The sequence below is a fragment of the Melanotaenia boesemani genome, chromosome 12, assembly GCF_017639745.1.
Source record: "Melanotaenia boesemani isolate fMelBoe1 chromosome 12, fMelBoe1.pri, whole genome shotgun sequence".
Classification (NCBI taxonomy): Eukaryota; Metazoa; Chordata; class Actinopteri; order Atheriniformes; family Melanotaeniidae; genus Melanotaenia; species Melanotaenia boesemani.
In genome coordinates, this window is record NC_055693.1 from 13,272,826 (window position 1) to 13,295,270 (window position 22,445).

The following is a 22,445-nucleotide window of genomic DNA, read 5'->3' on the forward strand; positions in this document are numbered from 1 at the left end:
CAGGGAAGGACTTCCATGTTTTGGCAAGATCACTGCATCTATCACAACATGGCTCATGCTGAACTGACCTTCTTGTAGTCCAGACATTCCACATTCCACCAAGAGAAAACATTTGATGCATCATGGAATAAAACATCCATAAACAAAGGCACAGGACCATTGAATCAGACTAGAATGGACGAACATTCATTTCCTAAAACTCCAGCAACAGGTTTCCTCGTGTTTTGCTTCTGATTTATGCCAATTACCCTTCCAGCCTTTTGTTGCTCCTGTTCCATCTTTTATTTTAGATGTGCTGCTGGTATCACTATCTAAATTAGTTAATATTTTCTATGAAATTGTAAAATGTCCTAGTTCCAGCACCTACGTTCTGTCAGAGAAAAATAGTATAATTATTAAAAGTGTAGCTTTTTTTTTTCAAAGCATTCAGTTTTATTTTATTTACATTTACACAGCATCTGAACCTATTAGTAATTTGGATAGTATTTCCTATGACTTCTGACTGAAATGGAGGGTGTGATTAACGTAGATGTCTGTAAATGTTAATGCAAATATCCATTAATAGAGGTCTCTATTGCCCATAGTTTTATACTGCCTGTGAGTGGAACTGGGTGCCATAAAACGTGTTATACCATGAGTATGTTGGCTGTGATAAACTAATTATTCCAAGCTAAGTGTTGAACAGAGTCTGTTGTGTGTGGTCGTGATTCCCGTGCGTAAGCTTTGCGTGTGTCATCTCTGACGTTACCGACCCGCCTACATCTCCCTCTGTGTCCGTCAGTGAGAAACTCTGCAGCCGCTGTACGGCGGATCCACTGATGCCTTCGTCACGGTGAAGGAAACACCGCTTTCACTAACTCGCGTCCTCACTGCTATGGACACCGGAGAGCACTGACCATCCAGAAACCATGCCTACCGCTCTCGGTGGCGAAGAGAAACTTTCTGTTGTCAGCTTTCTGCTTCGATGCGCATATTCTCAGGTGAGAGGATGCGTGGAGGAGGAATATACCCTAATAAAAAGGAATGAGTTATTAGATATAGTATTGGTGGAAATATGTCACATAGATGGATGAGAATTTCGACTTTTAAAAGAGTCTGATGGTATTATTTTGCACCAGATTTGAGCCAGTAGATTTCAGCAGCAAATTACAGGAATTTTCATGAAAAATACAAGAATTTTGTTTGGATGTATAAATATGTTTAGTGCTTATAAGGAAGCTTTATATAGACTCTTATAACAGAGTTTAGCCGTTTGTGCTTAAAAAAGATTTAATTTCAAAGCGCCTTGAACAGATGTGCAAGAGAGTAAGGTGGAACTGAACATAACTTTAGTAATTAGATACTTTAAGAATGCAACAGCTGGTTATAGTCATACATGGCTCCATCCTGCTTGTTGCAGGTGTTATGATGGGTTGTGGTTTGTTTGGCCCCTGGGGACTTTTACTCATTTGGGTATTGCACCAGAGTTGTATCCTGCTGCGCATGCGGGTACAGGACGTGAGAAACACATTGTACATGATAATAGTGACACTAATGTGGGGCCTGTAAATGTAAACTGATGAAGTAAGACAGACTTCTGCTTGTGCAAAACCACAGGTAGCTAAAGTGTTCTCTGTATTGCTTTTTTTATTTAGTCATCATGGCCCCATAACTGCCTTGTGGTTGTAATGTTAGACAATTCTCATACTCATTATTTTCCATCTGCAGACACTGTCACTCAAAATGAGACCTGTGCATGCAGGCTGCAGTGTTTATGCTACACACATGGGGGCAAACAAATAAAAGTATGTCACCAAAATTACAATGAAATGTAATTTGTAAAGGAGATATCACACAGCTGTCTGCAACCAAGCTATAAGAAGTTTTATAAGTTTCAAGCTGAGGTGCTCATAAAGGGGTTACTTTGAGGATGCAAATCGAAAGTAGCCTGCATCAGAGGTGGCATCCGGCTGATCTTGTAGCCTACAGCTGTGATTATGAAGATATGAGTCATGAACGTGCTTCAACTCTCACACTGTGTGTGTTAGACAGTAAGGCTTACAGTAAAGTGTTTTGAATGCACCAGAAAAAAAGCGGGAAGAGAAATGCAGAGGGTGATTATCTTTTTCTGAGTTTATCTTTGTAATAGAGTCTGGAGGGTCATAAGAAGAGCAACTGTTGGTGAAGGAATGTAACTATATGGTCTACTTACTGTGTATTACCTCATGCGAGACTGTACTATATTTACTCATCAGTACATCATGTGGAAGTGTGTGCAGCATCTAAAATTTGCATCTGAAAGTTGCTCTTGAGTGTCACAAAACTCCCTGTTAGTCGCTGTCAGTTTTAACTTTGCGCGATACTTTGTTCTTTTAAAATATCTTTGTCCTTCGGTTTGTCCAGGTAGCAAGAAGCAAACACAGTCGCTGTGCCAAAAGTCTATTTAAGGTAAGGCATTACTTGAGTTTGATTATAATTTCTTAAACTAGTTTTTACCGTGAACAACTTTGTCATTTTATGAATCACCTGATGATTAATTTACACTCATTTATTTAGCATGATTGTGTAGAGAAATCAACACAAGCAGTAGCTCTCAGGGGTCTACAAATAACCGTTGCATGCATCAGTTGATTCGCACAGCTTTTTTTTCCATTATTTTATCACTTGAATCTTTTCCAGTAATCAAGATGAGATTATCAGGTGGCAACTTTTGACCAACTGTCTAAAACAAACAAAAAAATGTTTTTAAAAGATACAAAAAAAGTATAAAATTAATCATAAATCATACATTTTCCCACTATTCTTATAAAAATTAAAAGGGGCATATCTTTCTATTAAAAAAGCTTGATGATTTATGAAGGAAAAGAAAACTTGCATAACAGTGTGGGTTGCAGAACAGGTGCAAAGGAGAGGAATAGAGATATGGACAATAGGTTGGGAAAGGACAAGAGGAAGATAGCAATACATGATGCTCCACCTGGGGAGCTTGTTGTTGTTGGACAAGGAAAGAGTTGAGGGCTGGCGACGTGTCCTTGGTGACTGAGGAAGGAGGGATAATGAAGTGAAAGGATGGGCAGAGAGAGGAAACACTTTCCCTCCAGGGCTCACTGTAGTGGGTGGGAAGAGGGAGGTTGGGGTGAGGAGGAGAGACGATTTATAGACATCTGCCAGGTTCATATGAACATATTTAGTAATCACATGCGCTGCCTCAGATTTTTTTAAAATATTATTTTAACTCAAATCTAATATCTTTACAACTAAATCCACTTGCATGCACTTATTATAATAAAATAAAAACATAATATTATATTTTCTTATTAGTATTACAGGTAAAGAGTATAAATATGATGGGGATCAAGAATTGCAACACATTATCTCACTGAAAAAAGTAAAAAAAAGTACCATATGTAAGTGGTTTGTGCAAATCCAGGCTAGTTCTTTGCTGCTTGATGGGACTTTTTAAGCTAATAAACATACGGATATGATGAGTATGCAACTGTCTCTTGTAACAATTAGTAATAAAATTTAAAACATACATTTCTTTCTTGATTTTTCAAAGATGTCAACAGTTGCTGATCTGAAGAATCAGATCACAGCAAACATGCAAATGAATGATATACAGTATAATCACAGTAGTGTCTATGAGGTCTGGTTTGGCTAAGTATGACTTCAGGCAAATCAAATCGGGAGAGATTATAATCAGAAAAGGGGAGAAGACAGTGCTCAGTGGATGCAATGCTTCCTCAATGTTCCTACTTTTCCCTGGAGTTCTGCAAAGACGAGTGCAAAGAATGAATCAGGTATATTTTCATAAATATTCAGGTATATTATCAGGTAGTCATCATGGCCCTAAACATTTTATGTATTGATATGAACATGTGATTGGCATTATCACAGTCCTTCAGCTGTGAGCAGTAACTCGAGTTTTTTATTCATCCTGTTTCAGTAAATGAAACTGCAGGGTTGGCCGTGTGTGGTAAAGGAGAGGTGATGTAAAAGGTTTAACATGTTAATATGGTGGGACTGGGAGTTGTGTTGCTAATCTTACATGCAGTAGAGTCTGTCAGGAATTGTGTCAGACTTGTTGGGTAGCTTGCTTCAGTTGATTTAGATAGCAAAATGCTGATTCTTCTGTTCTCTGTCAGTTTGATTAAGTCTGTTCGGTGGTGTCCCCTGACATCTTCCCTTTTTTCTATGCTTCAGTGTTTTAAGTGAGGCTTCATTGTGATGTGGTGGTTAGCACTGTGGCTTCACAGCGTGAATATTGCTTATTTGAACTTTGACAGGACCTTTCTGTGTTGAGTTATACAGGAAAATGCTGCAGGTGAAACATGTCATCATGCAGTAACATTGCATCTGAGCTTCATCACATAGCAAGAATTTAGGTAGACATATATATCATTCATCATGCTAGCCATATAAAGGGAGAAAGAATTAGGAAAATTTAATCATAGTACACTTTGAATAAATAAATTAGTTAAGTAACTTGCCAGGAACAGTTGAAGCTGTGTTTAAAAAAAATCATATGAAGAAATCAAGAGAGGCAAGATATATTTACATTCAAGTGGTTGCAACAGCTACAGTCACAGCTTAACCACTGAAACATCTTCTTAACCTGTGATAACAGTTAATAACACCTCCCCCCAACTGTGACTTAGACCGTGTAAATACCAACACTATTTCCTGTTAGAAATTATGAGTGATGGATGGAAACACTTAAATTTATTAAAATCATATTTTGCTCTAATATGTATTCTACAGGTGTCAATAATACATTGGGAAAGTATTGTTTTGTATCTTTTGCACTGGGAGCTGATGATAAGCCTACTTCTTGCAGCACAAACCTGTAGCTTTTTTGTATAATATAATACCAAAAAAGTAAAATCATGTCTCATGTCAAGTGCATTAGATTTCAACTTCAGTTATCAATTTGAGTCTTGTTCACATTCAAAGTAAATGAGCTGCTGTTGCATGCACCTGTTAATACATTTGTGCAGCAACAGCCCTGACAAGGTGGTGTTTTCATTTTACCGCACGGTGACTGATCACAACCACTTTAAGCGTGTCTCTGAACCCTGCACCAGAAGTTAGCATTCATTTAAATGTAGACACATTTCCCCTGTTGGGGTGGAAAACTGCTGATAATGAAAGTCAGCTGTCAAACATGAACTTCTGCTCTGCATGTGTTTGAATCAAATGTAACTCGCTTTGGATAAAAGCATCTGCTAAATGACTGTAGAATAGAATAGAATAGAATAGAATAGAATAGAATAGAATAGAATAGAATAGAATTAGAAAAATAAGTTGATCCTAAATGAATTGAGGAAAGTTCTGAAGACAAGTTTAGAATGTCTGTGGTTTCATTATGTAAACTTTCATTCCCCCCTACCCCAGGACCAGGACATGACTCAGTCCTGGACACCCCAGCAAGCCTTAAGGGGTGACCATGCTCAACGAATTCTCTACAACTCCAAGGTATGCGTGGGTTTTTGATCTTTCTGTTTGATAATCAAAGGGGAAGTACACATAATTTATACATCGTCTGGTTTGATTACATTTTGTTTCAAAGTGAAACAAGCTGTCTTTAATTCGTTAAAAGTGATGTCACACCTATCTGACTTCTGTAACCCAGTTTGAATTTGTGAGCTTTTGAATCAATGCTCAGTGCATCTGTGTTTTCTTTGAGATAAAAGAGAGCATTTTTTATATACAATCCTTAATGTCTATCAAACAGTTACATGTCAGTTAATTTAGTCTAATAGCTACATAGAGCTGAGTGTCATCAGCATAACTGTGGACTGACATTTCATGTCTGCTCATAACTCTGTCCAGGGGCTGCATGAACAAGCTAAAAAGTAACAATCATAAAATTTATCCTTGTGGTAGGCAGATACTTCATAGCAGTTAGATGATTAGCCATCTGTAAATGGACAAGAGAAACCAGTTAAGATAGTTCCATATAGGCCCACATACAGTCAATGTAAACAGATGTGGTGGTTCTTATTATCCACAGCTGCATTCAGATAACACAGCATCATTTTGTTTTTGTCTGCAGGAATGCAGTTACATCTGCTGTAAAGATCTGTCTCTTAATTTTGTTCTTCTTTCCACAGGATCCAAAACAGTCATCTATACAGCAAAGGCAAAGTATGTATTTAGTGAGATACATTTTCATATTCAGATTTTGTTTTCCCAATAATTTACAAGCACTTCCCTGTTAACGGATTAATATCTTTACTAGGTCGGGGGGAGGCTGAGCTGCGAATGACCCGTCACCCGCGCATAGCACCTCACAAATCGTAAGTGAGGTCTGAGGAATATGATCCAACCAGGGTCATCTAACCTCACCTTCTGCTATGGCAAAAGCAGTGTTGAAAAAAATACACCACACATATGACTAATATGTTCATCACTGTAAAACATATTTATGAACCTCATCATTTGAACAGCCACATGGAAAGGAAAGAGTGACAGAAAAGGAGAGCATTAAAGGAAGTAATGCAGTGAGTCAACCAATTTTCAGTGTTTCAGGCTGTAGGTCAGGTCAAAGGTGCCCTAACATTCCTGAAAGTTGTCAGTGGAGACTGATGTGCTCGTGTTTGTTAACATTTTACATCCTTTTTTTTAAATGGGAAACACATGTTCTGTGTTTCTGTGTGTTGTGTGCCAACTGCATGCCACACATTAGCTCCCATCTTTTTAGCCAAGGTTTTATTCATAAAGAGTTACCAGTGAGCATGCCATCTTCCAAACTTTTCATATAAAATGCAATGATGTGCACAGTAAACATACTTGTGAAGGTTTTTTTCTTTATTCTTCTTCTTTTGGGTAGGGGGTTACAATGAAACCCAACCACTATACAAAAAAGACTCAAACAACAGAGAAGTCATCATTATTTCCCCAAAATCTTATTTTTCTGTAGTGTGTTTTGTTTGTTTGTTTGTTTTTAAGTATAAAAAGGTCTGTGGAGTTTTAAAACAAAACATTACAAATTAAAACCCTTTTTACACAAACACAGTTGTCCTGAAATGTTCTGGAGATGGTCCAGAGGAGAATGCTAATGTCTGCATTTTTTCATCTGGACATTTTGAGATCTTCTTCCCAGAACCCTTAAAAAATGTCTAGAAGACAATTGGGTAACAATGTTCACATGCAAGGGCATTTCCTGCATATGTGCACGATGGTAAAAGTTTCTGCTTCATTGTCTTTCCTGGTAACCTGTATGTTGCTATCTGCTTGGATATGTTCATATACATCTGGTTGTTGATATAAAGAGCACAAGGAGCTTTATCTTCTTTTTCTCATCGTGTTGTAAACAAAACAGAAAAACCTTTTTCACACAGTCAATTTCAAGATAGGATTGATTTGCCTTTGTCTCACATAAACGTGCCGGTTGACTGTGTGTAAGCACATGGTGTTGTGGTGCTAAACTTCCTTTGTTTGGTCTGTTTGAATCACCAAAAGAGACAGAACCTCAAGCAGACTGTCACACAAAAAGGGGAAATAGCTGCTGCAATGTGAAGTTTATCAAAAAATATTTGTTTTTTAGACTTTCAGCCATGTAATCCCACTCTAATGAAGATTGGTGACCACCATGTTGATGTTGAGAAATACTATTTAAACATAAGCTCCCAACATACTTTGTTACCACTTACACTACACTCTACAGGATGCTTGCTGATGATCTGAAGCTGAGCAGTGATGAAGATGACACTCAAAGGGTAGGTAACTTTCTTTCATACATATATATATATATATATATATATATATATATATATATATATATATATATATATATATATATAATATGACAGTGCTTTGCCTCCTTAGAGTCATGTTGTCTCCAATACTGAGTTTGTGTTCTTATATTTTCCTTGACATGCAGTCTTAATGTAACTTATAATATTCTTCCAACAATGTTCTCCCCAATTCAAAGAATTTGTTGATGACCTTTGAAAACTGCTAATTTTCCCCTAAGTCTCTCCAGAAAGCCTGATTCCTACCTTTTTTGCCCACTTCTTTTAATGCTCTCAAAGTACTTCCATATTTTACACAAAAGAAAAAGTTTTTTTAAGTGTTGAAGTGGATGCTAATTTTAAAATTAGTATTGATTCTGCTTATAGATATCTTTCAATTTCCTTTATGTTAGAGCTGGTCTTTTTTAGTGATTTTAAAACTGGGTTTGATTTGGTTTGATGTTATTTTGTGTGCCAGAGTAGGCAGAGGAGGAGAGTGAAATAATATAGGAACAGCAAAATAAGCATTAAGACTGGAGACTTTGGCAGCTTCTCATGAAAGATAACTGTTTTTCTGGTGGTGTTTCACAGCATGCTCACATACCTATACCCTAAATATGTAAAGTACCTTGAATAGTAGTACATGAGAGCAAGATGTTCTTTTTGCTGCTGCAGTGAAGGCTAAGTTTTTGTTTTTGTGTCTCTAAAGGCCATTCACGAATCCACTTCCTGGGACAGATGCAGGTAATTGCATTGTAGATATAAGTTTTATGAGTTGGCTTTGAAAATAAGTTCAACTGTGTGAATAACTTAGCGCCACTTGGCTGTGTAACTCCATTGACCCCTCTCTGATGTTTGTTCGTGTGTTGACTGACAGCCTGTCAGCACAGCGAGCACACACACATGGCAGGCGGGTGAGACATTCCAGCTCGGACTCTTCAGACTCAGACTCCACTGCAGTGTCGGACAGCAGCAGCCTTCATTCCCGCAGCCCCAGCCAGAGTCCAGAAGTTCACCCAGATCCTCCATCGCCTGCCAGCACACAGCCACCGTGCAAAAACAAGGAGGTACCAAATACTGATGGCTCAGCTTTCCTTTCTATTTTCCATCCTCTCTGCCTCTGTCTCTCTTCCTCTGCTTGTGTGCCTCTGGATGAAGTCTCTACAGGGAGTGGTGGCCTCGAGGCAGTTGACAGCAGGTGTGGGAAGGGAGAGAGGAATGAGGAATGCATGTGAGTTGGAGGAAAGTGATTGGTGGTCGTGGAGCAGGGGTAGCTTTGGGAATTAGAGCCTCTGTGTCATGTCAACAGGCTGAGTCTTAAAGGAAAGCCCTCAGGAGGTGGATATCATCAAGAACTGAGTTTATGTTGACATGTACAACTAGAGTTAATTTTCAAATCAATAGTGCACAGAGTGATATGGAACCATTTGTCTTTTATCATCTCAAATAAATACAAATATATTATGGCAGGTATTTTTGGAGTCATTGTGAGGGTTGAGACATGTACTGTGTGTAGTAAAGGGGGGAAACCCATTCCTCTTTTATGAATGGAAGGCCCTGTGTGACATAGCAGGCTGTATTATTGAAATTGCACTGCTTTGGGCCCCTATAGAACTGAAAGGGAGGGTGTTGGAGGTGGGGAGTAGGTGTGTACCATGTGTTCTTCATTTACATGGAGTGTTTGAGTGTCTCCCAGGGAAGAGATGGGGGCTGGAGTTGTCGAAGCAGCGAATTCAAAGTTCCAGGTAGTGAGAGAAAAAGGGAGGAAAGGAGGAAAGGGAGGGAGGGCAGAGGAGACGGTACAAGAGGTGCAGTGTCTTCTCTGGAAAGAGGGTGAAGATTGAGAGGAGGGGGAGTGAAGGGTTAGAGGGTTTGGGTGGAGATGGGGGCGTCACTGTTTGGCTTGAGGAGTAGGGGTTTAATTTAGCTCCTGGTCAGACAGAAAGAGAGAAGCGTAAGAGAGGAAGAAGTTTACCTTCTGGCCGTGAGTACCCTCTTTGTTTTTATGCTTAAGTAAAAACTTCTGCTTTCTTATTCTTACATTTTGGAAGTAATTTGTCAAGCAAACATTAAGTGACTTAGTTGGCATATTTGGATGGAGATTTAGCTCTGCTGTAAGCACAGAGTTTAAATCCCCTGTAAATGTGAGTCCACATAATAAGTAGGATATTGAAGGGAGATTATATCTTCAGTTGGAATGTAGTTTTTTTAGGCTTGAGTCATAAACTGGATTTGTCATTTGAAATTTTAATATTTTATTTGAACCAGTAAAGGAATTTGTGCTGTGATTGTTGTGTACTTTAAATGGATTTTATTAAGACATGTAGAGGTTGTGTTATACTCTCACCAACCACTTTATTAGGTGCACATTACTTGTACTGATTTGGGCTCCTTTTGCCTTCAGAACTGCCTTAATTCTTTGAGGCATAAATTCAACAAGGTGTTGGACATATTCCTCAGAGAGGTTTTGTTCCATATTCATATGACAGCATCTCAAAGTTGCTGCTGTTGTCAGCTGCACATCCATGATGAGATTCTACAATTCCTCCACGTCCCAAACGGGCTTGATTGAGATCTGGTGATCGTGTAGGCCATTAGAGTACAGTGAACCCATTGTCATATTTAAGAAACCAGTTTGAGATGATTTGAGTTTTGTGACATGGTGCATTATCCTGCTGGTAGTAGCCATGGACATGATCACCAATAATTCAGGTATTCAGGTAGGCTGTGGCATTTAAACGATGCAGTTGGTTCTAAAGGGTCCGACGCAAGTCCCACATCATTTCACCACCACCACCAGCCAGCTGGTGGATAGACTTTACCACTGAATGTGGCAGCTGAAATAGAGACTCATTAGATCAGGCAGTGCATTTACAATCTTCTGTTTTTTAATTTTGGTGAGCCTGCATGACTTGTAGCCTCAGTTTCCTGTTCTAAACTGACAGGGAGGACACCTAGAGTGGTCTTATGCTGCTGTCGCCCATCTGCTTCAAGGTTTCATGTGTTGTGCATTCAGAGATGGAATTCTGCATGGCAAATTATTTGAGTTACTGTACTGGATATATTTTTTTCTTTTTCAAATCTTTCTTTGTAAACCCTAAAGATGGTTATGTGTGAAAATCCAAGTAGATCAGCAGTTTCTGAAAAACTAAGACCAGCCCCTCTGGCACCAACAACCATGTCACATTCAACGTTTCTTAAATCCCCTTTATTCTCCATTCAGTTTGAAGTTCAGCAAGTCGTTTCTACCATGTCTACAAGCCCAAATGCACTGAGTTGTTGCCATGCGATTGGCTGATTAGGTATTTGTTTTAACAAGCAATTGAACAGGTATACATAATAAAGTGGCTGATTGAGTGTATATTTACAATAAGAGGTGAACACTTTTCATTCTAAAAGAATCCAGTAAACCACCAACAAAAAGCACATTTTGCAGTGTCCACAAAAAGTGAACAATACAAAAACATCACAGTTTTTCCATTTGATTGCATAGGATTTCATGTGTTTATCTAATAAAATGGCTACAGAATGAAGAAATCACAAAGACAGAAAAGGTGAAAAATAACTAAAATAACTGATGTGAAATAACTAAACCAAGAGAATAGTGTGAATATGTTTTGTTTTAATTAAATCATATAGTTTTATAACTTCTTATGATCCTTTATGTAACGCACATGAAAAGTAAAACAAATATTCATGTACAATTTACAGTCAGAAAACATTTAAAAATTTTATTGTTGAAACTATTTGTTTTTTATTATTAGCTAAATCTGTGAAAGTGCATTTATTATGCAAGCCTCAATATATTAGAACTATGTTCACACTACACAGAGTGAACATCTTGTCACAATAAGTAAAAAATACTGGAAATACTGATGTTTTGAAAATTGAGTTTTAGGGAGGAAATTTTTGTTGATTTCATTATTGTTAAACAGTCAATATCAACAAAATTATATAGGTTTTTACTTAATCCTAATCCACTAAAAAAATGAGCATGTGGTTTTAATTTGAGCCCTGTAGCAAAATTTCTTACTTAATACTACATAGATATTGTGATTAGAGCTTCAGCATGTTTAAAAATCCACTCTTTTTTGTTTGTGTTTTCTTTGCTAGAAAGATCAGTTATATGAACAGGTTAACATTTTTTGCACTGATAGCACCAGAATTATTTTAGGAATGATTTATTCTGCTGATACGCTACATTTGGTTTTCATTAAATGTCACGCTGTACATCATGGCCAAAAAAAAACCTAGTTTGCTCTATAGTGTGTCCAAACTTACATAGCTACAGATGTTTGTGGCTTGTTCAGATGCAGCTTTGCAAACCTAAACTGTGTTAGTGTTCTTTCTATAGACAAGAAGAGGTTTTCTGGCAACCACACCCCCCCCCCCCCCTCCCCCCAAACAAGCCATATTTATCTAAATATGCTTCTTTACATTTAACATGCGAGATGAGGCTAGAAAAAGGTTTTGTTTATGATTTTATTTCTGTAGTTATTTTATTGCACAACTTGAACTTGGGGTGAACTTGCAGTGATGTCCAAGATCACAGAAAATTGGCAATTGTTTGAAATGTTTTCCACTTGCTCTAGTTTTTGTAAAAAGGTTGTATAACTATTCTTAGGTTCATGGGCAGCAATAATTGCTTCTCTAATATCATTGCTGATGTTCTGACAACTGAATGCTTTAGACCAGCAACCTGCCAAAACATTTACTTTCATAGAGCGGATAATCAGTTCATCAAGCACATTTCATTAACAGCACTTTGCTGTTGCTTATATTTTTTATTCTAATGGAAGAATTAACTTCACTCTCCACAAACTGCTTTGGGATTTTGGCCTAGTTTTTGTTAAATGAATAATGACACAGTGTAATATGTCATGTGTTATTGTTCAGAGATAATACTTACCTCATTTTAGGAGTTTTTTTTTCTTCTTTGATTATGTTGCGATATGTATAATATAAAAAAAATCATTCTGCATAACAGAAAGGAAATGTTTACATAAATAATAACAGTCCATCTATGTGTATATAACTGCATGATGAAACAACCCTTGGTACTTTTTATGTTTAACTGTTTACAAAGATTCAAACCAAATACTTTTCTTTGTCTCTTTTTCTGTGTGCAGAATGATCACCTCCCTGCTACCCAGTGGCAGTTGGATAAATGGCTAAAGAAATCTCATAAAAAATCTGCCAGTGCTGAACAAGATCCCTCCCAGAACATTCAAGGGCGCCATCCCTCTCCTCACACCCAGCGAGCCCCATCACCAGCCAGATCATGGGACAGTGATCAGGAGTACAGCCCTAGCCAAAGCCCCATTCCCAGCCCACAGTTTAATTACAGCAACAACAACCCTTTACCTAGCCCTGGTTACAGCTACTGCCCTAGCCCCAGTCCATTCCCCAGCACTTGTCCAAGTGCTACCCCTAGTCCAAGGCACAGCCCAATCCCCAGCCCATTTCCAAGTGTTTGCCCAAGTCCGTGTGGAAGCACAAGAGCTAGCCGTAGCCCTAGTCCTTTACCTCAAAATCCTCCAAGAAGTCCAAGTCCCAGTTTACCTGCTCCTCCCAGGATTTGTCATTACCCTGAGTATCAGGATCAGCGTCAAGCACATCATAGTCTAACATCTAACCCCCAGAGGACAAAAATTAGGCAATGGATTGCTCCGTTGCCTACCACCAATACAAAGAGTAAGCTCACAGATAACAATCATCATCAGCAGTCTCATCATCACAGGTCCAAGTCTCGCCCCACACAGGACAAAGACCAAAGGCAAAGCAAATCAAAAGCATTTCCAGTTTTAACTTCTAGTCAGAGTCACAGCCACAAATCTAGAAACCAGCCTACTTTGTATCCAAGCTCCAAGCCTGTTTCTGAAGCTTACAAAGCTAAAAACACATCACATTTTGAACAAATCAAAGGAAGCAGATCCAGCCAGAAACGGTGGCCTCTTTGTCATGAGAATTCACTTCATAGCCCTACAAGAACAAAGAACTCAGTTTCCACTAGTCGTGAAACTAACACTGGTCATAGTTCTCATTCCCAATCTACCTCAAAAGCTGTTAGTAATTCTGGTACTGGGTCGAGCTCTGGGCCCAGTTCTCGCCTGAAACATAGGTCCAAGTCGTGGGAGGCTTCAACCCTAAACCCTGTGCATGTCAATCACACAAAGACTTCACAGAGAAAGATCCAAGAAAAGTCACAGGAAGAGGAACAGAGAGGAGATCATCTGACACAAGCAGAGGGGAGGAAACAAGACAGAAAGGAGGACAGGCCCCATAGAAAACAGCAAGGGAAGCAGGAGAGAAAGGAAGAAAGGAGACTGGCGGAGGAGCAGCTACTGAGACGCCCCTGGATCCAAAGTTCAGCAGAAGAAGAGGAGGAAGAGGAGGAGGTAGCAACAGAGCAGAGGAGAAGAGAGGAGACAGCGAGAGGAGAAAACAGGAGGAATCGGGAGCAGGCGCGTGAATGGCAAACATCCCAGGCCAAACAGAGAGTTCGAGACGACTCACAAGGTCAGGGCAGGACAAAAACAGGAGGGAGAAGTGAGGACAGAGAGTTAGAACCATCACCTACTCTGTCCTCACGCTCTCCAACTCCTGGTAGATCGTCCACATCATCCTCATCATCATCGTCCTTACAGTCCTCCTCTTCAAACTCAGACTCTGAATCTGAATTTCAGCCTCCAGTCAGAGGCAAAGTTTCAGCTGACTCCACCTCTCATAAGAAACTCACCAAAAAAGGGCAGCAGGACCCAGGTAGACCTGATGGTGTCAGGCCAAAGGTGGTGCCACCCAGACAATCCAGCACAGGTCATCCTGGTGAGGGGCAGAAAAGTGAGGAGAAGCAGAAACTCTACACCCTCGTCCCATTTGGGCGAACTGAGAAGACGGCCCCGACCTCCCAACGGGGGCTGAGAAATCTGGTAGTGCAAATAGACCTCTGTCTTCTCAAGAGGGTCCCAGACAGCACTACAAATTCTGCTACAAAGAAACTACCTTCTTCCTCGTCCTCATCACCAACTAAGGACAAGCCAAGAGAGGCTATGAAACAAACGTGTGTCCCCGAAACTTCAGCAAAAGACAGCAAAAGGAAACGCAAGGTAGACAACAAGTATTCCTCCTGCGTTGCTTTGTGCAGCTATAAAAGTTTACACCCATAAATATGAAGCTTATTTAAACTTGTGTTTGTTTCTGTGTGACCAGTTGGAGAATGGTGTATCACAGAGAGACAGCAAGAGGAGACTTTCTTATACTAATGACCTCTCAGAGAATACAGAATCACTCACAGCTGAGAACTTTGTAACTGAGACGATGCACAATGGGTAGGAAATATAACCTTTCTTGTCTCATAAATTGATGTGGAATTATGCTGCATGCACAAACCGGTGTTCAAATTTTCTTCCCTATAATATTGGTTTATATCAATGCAATGTATGTATGTGACAGGCACTTGGAGGAGTACTTGGACAACAAGAGGCCAGTGTCTCCCCTGTCTCCCTTGTCTCCTCTGCCCCAGAGCCCTGAGTCCAACAAGCCTACCTCCAAAACAAAGACTGCAGAGCAGCATCACTTAAACACCCCGAAAAACAAAGAGAAGAACAAAGATCCTGCTGTAAAGGTAACACTAACTCATACTTGTTCAGATGACTTTACTGTTTGCAGCATTTTTAATTAATTTCCATGTCCCTGCATACAGCAACCCAAGATGGAGGTGGAGTGTGTAAAAGTGTCACAACAGCCCCAACCACAGTCTGAGTCCTCCTGGGGCCCTTCTAGTCACAGAGGGACTGTGCCAAACCAAGAAAGGTGAGTCCACACATGGCTGCACAACCAGAGCTCCCTCCTTCTCACATATAAAGAGAGCAGGGTATTTATTGTAATTTACTCATGAGAATTTAAAACTCCAGTGTTTCCCCTACCATTATATTGCGGGGATGCCCCCCTAATCTCATATTCTATAGAGAGCCAAGAAGAGGTTTACACTTCGTCCTTTTATTAAAAACTAAACATTGTGATGTTATTTATCTGAATTACATAACAGCATATGATAGCTGTGTCGCTCTGTGAGTTCCACCCTGAAGCCACATGCTAAGACACATGCACACACACACACACAGGTAATTACACATCCATCAGCAAGCGTGTGCGTCAGAAAAAACGTCAGTCAGCTGAAAAATCATATTAAATATCAGTTTTTTTAAAAACACTCTCCCAGGGAGGTGAAGATAGAAACACTCGTAGTCCAACGATGAAGCTAAGCCGAGAACTTCATGTCCATCTTAACAATCTGAAACTACTCTCAGTGTAGTCATTTCTGAGTCATATTACAGCTTAAATTAGATCCATTATTCTTTGTAAGTTTTATTAACAACACATTATCAGAGATCTGAACATTAAGAATATTTATAGTGACTCCTCTGAATTAAACTGTATTCATCAGGACATTTTAAACGTTTTTTATAAACTTTATAAAACTTTTTTTTTCTGTCCAGAGTGTTATTTTTTTATCAAAATATTAAGGTCATTTTTAGAAAATTGCTTTGCGAAATTCAACATGACTTCACAGCGGAGTGTTGTTGTCACATGACATGATGTTTCTAAATTATTCAGACTTGTCATATTCATACTGGAATGGGTAGGTTACCTGTTGCTGATTTTAAGGTTGATGAGATTGACATCTTGTTTATTAAGCCTGTATGTAAGTTAAACTGAATAGTAAATAGACTAATTATTATTAGTGTGTTTATCTATCCATGACATCCTGATGGATTATGGATGGATGGATGTTGGGTCAGTGTTGTCAACCCACCCAACACTGGGGGGGAAACACTAAACTCTTTTCATTTGTGTTTATATATTTTTAGTCCTCAACACTGAAACACTGAACTCTTTGTATTTTATGTGTGTTTCTATTTTTTTAGTCCTCACCACGCTGAGTACTACTTACATGAAGCTAAACGGATGAAACATCGCGCTGATGCAATGGTGGGTTTTTAATATGTGTATGAACAGCAATGTCATTCAAACACTAATGAAATATTCTTTAGGGAAAACTATTTTCCCCTTCTTTCACCTGACATAAAATTAAAAGCTTCTAATTAGCTTAAGGTCTAATTTCAATAAGCATCTAAACCTTAAACATGTATTTGCATTACAAGTATACTACGATACAATACATGCAATATACTTTATTGTCCCCCAAAGGGAAATTTGTTTTATGAAGGTCTTTAATCCCTTCATAATACAACAGTGCAGTATCACGTAATAAAGAAACATGTAAAAAATGAAATATTGATCTTTTGTCAATAACACCTTTATGGTAACATATGGTATGGTTCTAATTAGGTTGATAGTTGCCAGTAAAAGAAAAATACGGGAAGACCAGGAAGCTAATTGACCCCCATCATGTGGAGATGTTTTCTATATGTAGCAGTTCCAAAGCATAATAAAATTGAAACAGCACAAATGCAATCTTAATGTTCTGGCAGAATTTTGTGATATAAGTTGTGATATCTTTTACATGTTTAAATGATATGTCCAGCTCCTAAAACAGAATATTGTGATGAATGGTATCAAAATCAGTACTGAGATCCAACAGGACAAATATAGACACAAGTAAAGAGAAAAACATTGTATTGTGTTGTTAAACTATTTCACAGATGCAATAAATAAGTAAATTGACCAAGTAAACAGAGCAATGTCAGAATGTAAAATAATTATTACTTTCTTCCTGGACAAGTCTTTCTATTGAATGTTTGGAAGATTAATGTATGTCCTTATTAACTTTATTCAAGAAACTTGTAATTACATTAAGAATACGAATTTAATCTTGTGATTTAATGTAATTTAATGTGGTTTGCTGTCCTAACCCATGTGGAGGAGTTCAAGTATTTCAGTTCAAGATCTTTATTGTCATTATTCAAGCATGACAAAATTGTGAGGAGTCTCTGCTTAAGCATTCATAAATAAGGAAATAGAAATATAACAGGCAAACATAAATAGGTAAAAATAAGTAAAAAAATAAGTAAAAAGGGAGGCTATTGCTGTCACAGCTCTGGGGAAGAAGCTGCCTGAATCTTTTTGTGCTGGTTTTAATGTTCCTTTCCTGATGGAAGCGGTACAAACAGTGCATTGCCCGGGTGGTTGGGGTCGGCCCTCTGAGGGCCCCTGTCTGGCCCTCTTCTGGACTCGGGTGGTGTAGATGGTAGAGCTTGTTCACAAGTGAGGGAAGGATGAAGTGGGAGATCGATAGGTGGATCTGAACAGCATCTGCAGTGATACGAACTCTGCACTGGTCTGTTGTGAAGAAGGAGCTGAGCCAAAAGGCAAAGGTCTTTATTTAACAGTAAATCTATGTTCCTAGTTTCCCCTATGGTCATAGGCTGTGGGTATTGACTGGAAGAACAAGATTATGAATACAAGCAGCCGAAATTAGTTTCCTACACATCCCTTAGAAATAGGGTGAGAAGTTCAGTGATCCAGAAGGTGCCGAGAGTAGAGCAGCTGCTCCTCTGCATTGAGAGGAACCAAATGAGATGGCTCAGGCATCTGGTCAGGATGACTCCTGGACGCCTCCCTGGTGTGGTGTTTCAGGCACGCCCCTTTGGGAGGAGACCTCAGGTAAAACCCAGGACACGCTAGAGGGACTATATCTCTCAGCTAGACTGGGAACACCTCAGGATCTCCCCGGATGAGCTGGCCAAAGTTGCTGGGGAGAGGGAAGTCTGGGCTTCCCTGCTTAGGCAGCTACCCCTGCGACCCGACCTGGATAAGCGGCAAAAGAATTGCTGGATGGAATTTAATATTCCAATTTTAGCTTCCCTTTTTGCAGGTTTAATGTTTGTATTTTTTTCCTAGGTGGACAAGCTGGGAAAGGCTGTGAACTACGTTGACGCTGCTCTCTCCTTCATGGAATGTGGGAAAGCAATGGAAGAAGGGCCCCTCGAGGCAAAGTCTCCTTATACAATGTATTCTGAGACAGTGGAGCTGATTAGGTGGATTATATTGACTAATGATGCAAAAACATTTGTAATTGTTGCCAGAATGCACAGGCAAACACAAGCTACAGCTCCACTAATAGTCCTGTGTTTTAAAGGTACGCAATGAGAATAAAGAGCCACTCTGGCCCTGGGGCAAGACAAGAAGACAAACAGCTGGCAGTTCTGTGGTGCGTATGCCATCACCTCTGTTTATGCTGCATCTATCATCCCAACGAAGGACTTACATTTTGGGGATGATTTGTGGTCTGTCTGACTTGTTTTTGTGTGTCCACAGTTTCCGATGCCTTGCCCTCCTTTACTGGCAGATGTTTCGTTTAAAGAAGGATCATGCACTGAGATACTCTAAAGTGCTGCTCGATTATTTTAAGGTAGTTTAAAACAGAGACAACTTAATGTTAGGTGGAACATTTACATTTACAGTACATCCCTCATTTCTACCATTTTGCTATCATTGACCCAAACTTTCTTGTAATTTTTTTAAATTAAGTTGTAGCAAAATGCTAAAGATAACGCAATTTCATTGACATAAAATAGTATTTTTGTACCAACAAGATGATTCCCATTGAGCTATTAACTGAAAAGTTACATCTCAGTGTGATGAGGAGTTTGCCATCAAAAATTTGAGGAAACTGGACAATTGGATGGCAGACTTAAAAAAAAAAGAAGAAAAAAAACATTGACAGTATATGAATGGGATCTGAAAGTGAAGTCCTTAAGAAATCAGGAAAAATAAAACAAAGACAAACAAGAGTTAAGAAATGCATCTGGACTGACAGCTGATTAATCTGTTTACTGTAGCCTCATCAGAAACATTATTAAAGCACTGTGGAATCATCTTGACAGAGTGGGAAAAAATGGCAGCTAGCAGAAAAAGAAGAGCTTTTAAATGTCCTTCACGAAGCTGGAAGAACTATTCCTGAAGACTACTTGAAAACATTACAAAAAAACATAATGATGAATAAATGTGCTCATACCAAATATTGATTTTCAATGTACTGTACATACTGTTTTTGCCTTATATGCCGTATTCCTAAATACTGTATGTTTCAAATAGTTCAAGGCAGCTCAAGAATTTTGCATTGTACCATAAGTGTGTGTGACTAAATAGGCTTTGTCTTGGTGCTATTACAGAGTTCTCCCAAAGTGCCTACAGGACCCCCCTCCTGGAATGAGTGTGGAAAGTAAGCAATTCACAACTGTATCAAAGTCTCTCTATTTAATATATCTAGCTTAATTTCAGCCACTGAAACCCAACTGATCTTCATCACTGTAATTATGTCCAGGGATATTGGAGGACCGCCGTCTTCATTTTCTCCAAATACAAAACACCATGGTCGGGTTTCACATGGAGGAAGTAGCCCTGCATCTCTTATAAGCATTCCCCAACGTATCCACCAGATGGCAGCAAATCACCTAAACATTACCAGCAGTGTCTTATACAGCTATGAGTACTGGGAGGTTGCAGACAACCTTGCAAAGGAGAATAAAGGTGAAAAAATATTTTTCAGCATACTTATTAAATTTGCTGCATTTTTCACTGCTTTCGGGTTTAAGAGTTTCTATGCCATGTTTTCATTACAGAGTTCTTCAACTACTTGAATACTTTGTCTGGGCCATTGACTCTTCATAGTAGCATTGCGCACGCTGTCCAATACACCAGGCAGGCTCTTCAGTGGATACGCATTAGTGCCAAACTTAACTAACATGAAGAGGATTCACTTTAACCTCACCACTGTCTCTCAAGCCTCCATTTACTGCAGAGGAGATAAAACTTTGGATATCTGTGCAGCTAACAGGACAGCACTAATTGTTGTGGTAGTGAAAGGAATGTGCATTAAATCACACAAAGCCACATGTTGGGGTAAATATAACACGATACTTGTGCAAAATTTTTTAAAAGAGCAAAAATTACAATGCATGTATCAATCTTCATTCTTGGATTAATTAGAGGAGTTGAACGTGTGGTGTGTAATAATTTGCCAATTATATTCTGGACCTCAAAGAACACAAAATATATGTGAAAATATATGTGTGAAGACACATATAATTTTTTTGTTGGGGCCAAAACAAGAAACCAATCAGTCATAGCAGGAAACGTCTCCTAATGATCCAACATGGAATGAATCCAATCGACTGGATTCGGTTTAGTTTCTTGAAAACATTTAGTTCTCATATTGAAGAGCACCTTCACTTCTGGTGGATTTAGTGGGAGATTTTACTTTTGTAGCCAGTGAAGTCGCTGATATTTTACAGTCTATAATCTTAGTGGTGACTCACCTGAGGTCTCAGAGTGAAATAGAAAGATGGCAAAGTAGACAAAGTAGAGAAACCTTCACATAACAAAGAACCTAACACTTAACATCACCTCTCCCCTACCTACAATAACATCCCCACAGCTATCCAAACAACTATTTATTCTTAGCCTCAAGTAAAATCACAGACAATGGTCTTTCTAAGAAGACTTCATGTGGGTCACAATGCTCAATGGCAGTTGTAGACTCTAAAACATCAGCGGTTTCACTCACATGAAATCTCTCTATTTATCTCTATCAGAACTGAAAAAGCTCTTCTTGATGAGAGACAAATGTCTAAACTCTGTCCAGCTGACTTGATTCCTACGTTGGATGCCATGACCTGGATGAACGAAACCTGCACAGACTTCTCTTATTGACATAGAAAGTATCTAATATTTTCACTTGTATTTTTTTTTTTTTTACTGTGCAATACCCGATGGAAAATTTGTTTTTAGGAAGAAAAATAAAAATAAATTAATGCTTTTCATTTTTGTTTTATTATTGTTTATTTATTTATTTATTATTATTATTATTTTTTTCCTTAAAGGAATTTTCCCTGAATTCTCAGTTTTTATTTTAGGTCATGTACCTAGGAAACTTACAAATGAATGATTGTAGATGTATATACAGTAAGCTTCTCTTTGATACTGTGACTTAGGCATAATTTCAGGTAGTTATTGATTAAAGAGGCTGTCCTACATTCATTCACAAATCAATGTCTGCAGGTGTCTAATGAACACCTCGCTGAATTTCCTGGTTTTACTGTCTTTATGTATTTATTTATAGTATTTAATTGTGTTTATTTAAGCTTTTTCCAGGGAGCTTTAGTGTACTGAAGCATACCAAGTGCAAAGAGGCACTTCTCATTCTTTTTTTTTTTTTTTTTTTTTTTTTACAATTAACACGTACACAAAACGTTGTGTTTTTCACTTCAGAGGACATTGCATTGACTTATTCCATTTTCCCCTAGAAGCTTACCCTAAACATATCTACTAGATCAGTGTTTCCCAACCTTTTTCTGCAGGACCGCCTTTTCATTGACAACAATAATGTCAAGCTCCCAGATTGGGAACCACTGTGCTAGAAAACTTGCTTTGCCATTTTCTATAAACAAAATCTTTACTCATGAATTTACTGTATGCAGAGTTGCTCTTTGAATTATCAAAACGCAGTGGGGTGATGCTACTATCAACAGGTTTGTGTACCGCAACAACATGAATAATACATGTACATACAGTTGGTAAAGATAAATTGTTTGAAATTAACCATTTCTGCATCACACTGACATGGATGTCATACATGAAGCCTCAGCATCTGATGTCTGGTACCATAGCAACAGAAGACAACCAATAAGATCACTTTTTGGGACAGGGTCAACAGCATCCTAGATATTTAATTTATAATTCCCTGGAATTAAACTTGTTGTACCC

General features: G+C 38.7%; 1 protein-coding gene across 1 annotated transcript; it reads left to right on the top strand.

Annotated features, from left to right (window-relative positions):
- Positions 1-838: 838 nt before the first annotated feature.
- aff3 (AF4/FMR2 family, member 3) lies at positions 839-21,469 on the top strand. Its single transcript, XM_042001779.1, has 19 exons — positions 839-980; positions 2,383-2,427; positions 5,374-5,454; positions 6,093-6,126; positions 6,221-6,278; positions 7,649-7,700; positions 8,425-8,459; positions 8,593-8,782; positions 12,845-14,821; positions 14,925-15,043; positions 15,168-15,339; positions 15,418-15,527; positions 16,643-16,706; positions 18,579-18,715; positions 18,817-18,888; positions 18,996-19,089; positions 19,853-19,902; positions 20,005-20,210; positions 20,303-21,469. The coding sequence occupies exons 1-19, from the start codon at positions 909-911 to the stop codon at positions 20,422-20,424; spliced, it is 3,690 nt and encodes a 1,229-aa protein (XP_041857713.1). The 5' UTR covers positions 839-908; the 3' UTR covers positions 20,425-21,469.
- Positions 21,470-22,445: the final 976 nt, after the last annotated feature.

What these genes read in the sequence shown, in the direction of transcription:
- aff3 (XM_042001779.1), top strand. Translation starts at nt 909, where the DNA reads ATGCCTACCGCTCTCGGTGGCGAAGAGAAACTTTCTGTTGTCAGCTTT. An exon ending in ACTGTGCCAAACCAAGAAAG is followed by an intron (nt 15,528 to 16,642) that starts GTGAGTCCACAC and finishes CTATTTTTTTAG; the next exon opens with TCCTCACCACGCTGAGTACT. An exon ending in AACATCGCGCTGATGCAATG is followed by an intron (nt 16,707 to 18,578) that starts GTGGGTTTTTAA and finishes TTTTTTTCCTAG; the next exon opens with GTGGACAAGCTGGGAAAGGC.